We start from the raw sequence: 3,381 nt of genomic DNA, 5'->3' as shown, positions 1-3,381 counted from the left end.
GAAATACATTTCATCCTCTTTTTACAATTTTCGCTTAAAAGGGTTCGGACTCCGTAAGTACATTAATGCTTGAGCTTTTAGTAAATTCCAAGCACAGTTGGAATTGTTAAAAGCTCAGTAAAGCTTTCATTTGAACTTTCAAGTCGGGTTTTAAAAGCACATCGAAATTTTCGGTCAAGTCGAATTTAAGCTGTCGATCAAGTCGATTTCAAAAAGCGCATTAAAGCTTTCGATCAAGTTGATTTTAAAAAAGCACATTGAAATCTTTCTTTCATTGGGTATTGGCAAGCCGAAATCTTTGCTTACAATTGTCAATCATCAATCAAAACCAGTTAGCATAAATGTCGAATTAGTTGCGCAGCTCGTTCTCCATTCTACAAAAATATAAGAGAGTCGAAACCAGTGTGCTTGATGATAATGTTGAAGAGATGTTGTAATCTTAAAACCTGCATCGCACCGCGTTAGCCAAATCAGTATCATTTCAAGACCTGACACAATATGACAATAATCATTCCGCGCTTGCTGTTGCTCCTCGCGATCTTCGCCAGCCAATCAGAGGCACGCGCCTCACAGGGCCTCCAAGTGCAGCTGCCGCATGGCGGCTGGCTGCTTGGACGCCATCGGACCACGCACAGTGGACGCCACATGCGCGCCTTTATGGGCATTCCGTATGCGCTGCCACCGCTTGGAGAGTTACGCTTTCGTCCACCAATTCCACAGCCTGGCTGGGAGGGCGAACGTTTGGCGCTGAAGGATGCTCCGATCTGCATGCAACGCGATCCCTTCAGACGCGACATGCTCATCGAGGGGTCCGAGGATTGCCTCTATCTCAATGTGTATACGCCGGATCCCGTCGAGATCGCCGGAGACAAACTGTTGCCCGTCATGGTTTGGTTCCATGGCGGTGGCTGGCAATGCGGCTCCGGTATTAGCAGCTTCTATGGTCCCGACTTTCTACTCGATCACAACATTGTGCTTGTCTCGGCGAACTTCCGGCTGGGTCCTTTGGGCTTCCTCAGCACCGAGACGCTCGATTGTCCCGGCAACAATGGACTCAAGGATCAGCTGCAAGTACTGCGCTGGATACGCGACAATGTGGCCGCCTTCGGTGGCGATCCACAGCAGGTGACTGTGTTTGGTGAAAGCGCCGGCGGTGCCAGTGTCACATATCACATGTTGTCGCCCCAATCGCGTGGTCTGCTGCATCGTGGCATTGCCCAATCGGGCACGTACTACAATCCGTGGGCGCAGCCAGCGCACAAAGGCGTGGCAGCTAAACGTGCTGCGAAACTGACACAGCTGGTGGATTGTGATGCGGCTGGCGAGGATTGGGCAGCCAAATTAAAGTGTTTGCGTAGCAAACCAGCTGAGCAAATTGTAGCCACGCTCTACGACATGTTTGTAAGTGTGTTGACAGAGCAACAGTTTAATTGATGTGTTTAAATGTGTTGTTTTGTAGCTTTGGGACTTTGATCCCATGATCCCGTTTCCGCCTGTCATTGAGCCGCAACACGATGACGCCTTCTTGACCGAGTTGCCACGTGAGACATCAGCGCCACCGCATGGCCAACAGCTGCCACTGATGCTGGGTGTCACCTCGGAGGAGGGATTGCTCAAGACAGCAGCGTTGCTCAATTTGCCGCAGTTGCTGTCGGAGTTTAAGACGCGTTTCGAGCAACTGCTGCCCGTCGTGTTGAACTATGATCATCATGCTAACGAGACTCAACAGCAGATCACTCAGCACATTGAGACATTCTATTTCAAGGCCGGACACAATTACAACAAGTCCAATCATCAGAATTTAACCGATGTAAGTGACACATCGATTGCCTTTTTGCAGAATACAGAATTCCATACATTTGTTGTTTGTTTGGTTTGCAGCTCATTTCGGATGGCTGGTTTGTGGCCGGTGTCGATGAGTATCTGCAGATGCGGCTCCAGGATAAGCAGCAATCTGTGGCACCCACTTATGTGTATCTCTTCGATCACAAAGGTGCCGCCAGTTTTTCCGAGCTTTTCAAGGGCGGCCACAATGAATTCTATGGCGCCTGTCATGCCGAGGAGCTGCAGTATCTCTTTCCCATTGGCCAAGAGCTTTTTTGTTAGCGCTGTGCCAACGCGTCAGGATCTCCAGTTGCGTGAATTGATGTTGCGACTTTGGGTGAATTTTGCCAGCAGCGGGTAAGCATTGAAATTCCGCCATAGTAACTGTAAAATAATACATTTTTCACTTTAGCGATCCGAATCCTGTGATAGGCACTAGCAACTTACCTAGCTGGCTGCCTGCCTCCTCGTATCCCGTTACCTATGCCCGACTTGGCACCAAACTTGATCTTGATGCGGATAATGATGAATTGGTGCCGCCTTTATTGCGCATGGAGGCGGCGCTGCTGCAGCATCGAGTGGACTTCTGGCGGCAGCTCAAGGCCCATTTACCTGCCCATCGACGATCGTCGCATCAGCACAACGAGCTATAATTGCTGCATACAAATATTCATGTACAAATAATTTTTAAATACACCTTTTTTTTACAAATTACCGAGTTCGCAGACCGAGCTTTAAATTGCGGATAACTTTGTATTGGTGCCGCCATTATCTCTGCAGCTTTTATGTGCAAATCGCCTTCGCACAAGTACAACATTTAACCGTGTTTGTTTTTTAACGCATTACACTACACTTCACTACGACGATTTTCAAGCGCAAACCCGAACCGAATTACACTACACTTCACTACGACGTTTTTAAACGCGCGAACACGAACCGAATGTAAGAAAAATTTTGCTTCGGATAACAGAGCCGCAATTATTTCTGCAACAGCGTTTGAACTTTTGGCCTTAGAGTTCAATTTATGTGAACCTTAGCTTCGCATAAGTACAGCAAGCCTTTATTACAGCATCTTGACTATAATTTTTAAACGAATTACGAAACACTTCACTACGTTTTTAAATCGCGAACCCGAACCGAGAATTGGCGCCGCCATTATTTTTGCAGCAGCGTATGGACTTTCGATGCTAGAAAAAGGTCCACTTATGTACACATCAGTTCCGCATACATATATACAGGAAGCTAAGTTATTGGATCTATACCGCAACTTGATTTTTCAGTACATTGAAACTTATTTTTTAACGAACTACGAAACACTTCACTACGTTTTAAAAACGCGTACCCGAACCGAATGTATGAAAAAAGGCAGCTACGGATAACGGTGAATTGGCGGCGCCATTATTTTTGCAGCAGCATAAGGATTTTTTTGCAGTAAAAAAAGGCCCATTTATGTGCACATCAGTTTTGCATAGATACTCTTATTTTTTAACGAATTACGAAACACTTCACTATGTTTTGAAAGCGCGAGCCCGAACCGAATATAAACAAAAACTGCAG

At 46.5% G+C, this 3,381-nt stretch overlaps 1 protein-coding gene across 1 annotated transcript; it reads left to right on the top strand.

The window, feature by feature from the left end:
• The first annotated feature begins 432 nt into the window (after positions 1–432).
• LOC132796837 (venom carboxylesterase-6) lies at positions 433–2,545 on the top strand. Its single transcript, XM_060808154.1, is given in 5 exon segments — positions 433–1,401; positions 1,460–1,810; positions 1,882–2,097; positions 2,099–2,181; positions 2,237–2,545. Coding segments are annotated over 5 exon segments (1,794 nt in total). The 5' UTR covers positions 433–498; the 3' UTR covers positions 2,478–2,545.
• Positions 2,546–3,381: the final 836 nt, after the last annotated feature.

The sequence above is a fragment of the Drosophila nasuta genome, chromosome X (genome assembly GCF_023558535.2).
Source record: "Drosophila nasuta strain 15112-1781.00 chromosome X, ASM2355853v1, whole genome shotgun sequence".
NCBI classification, from domain to species: Eukaryota; Metazoa; Arthropoda; class Insecta; order Diptera; family Drosophilidae; genus Drosophila; species Drosophila nasuta.
This window is presented reverse-complemented; position numbering and strand designations above follow the sequence as displayed.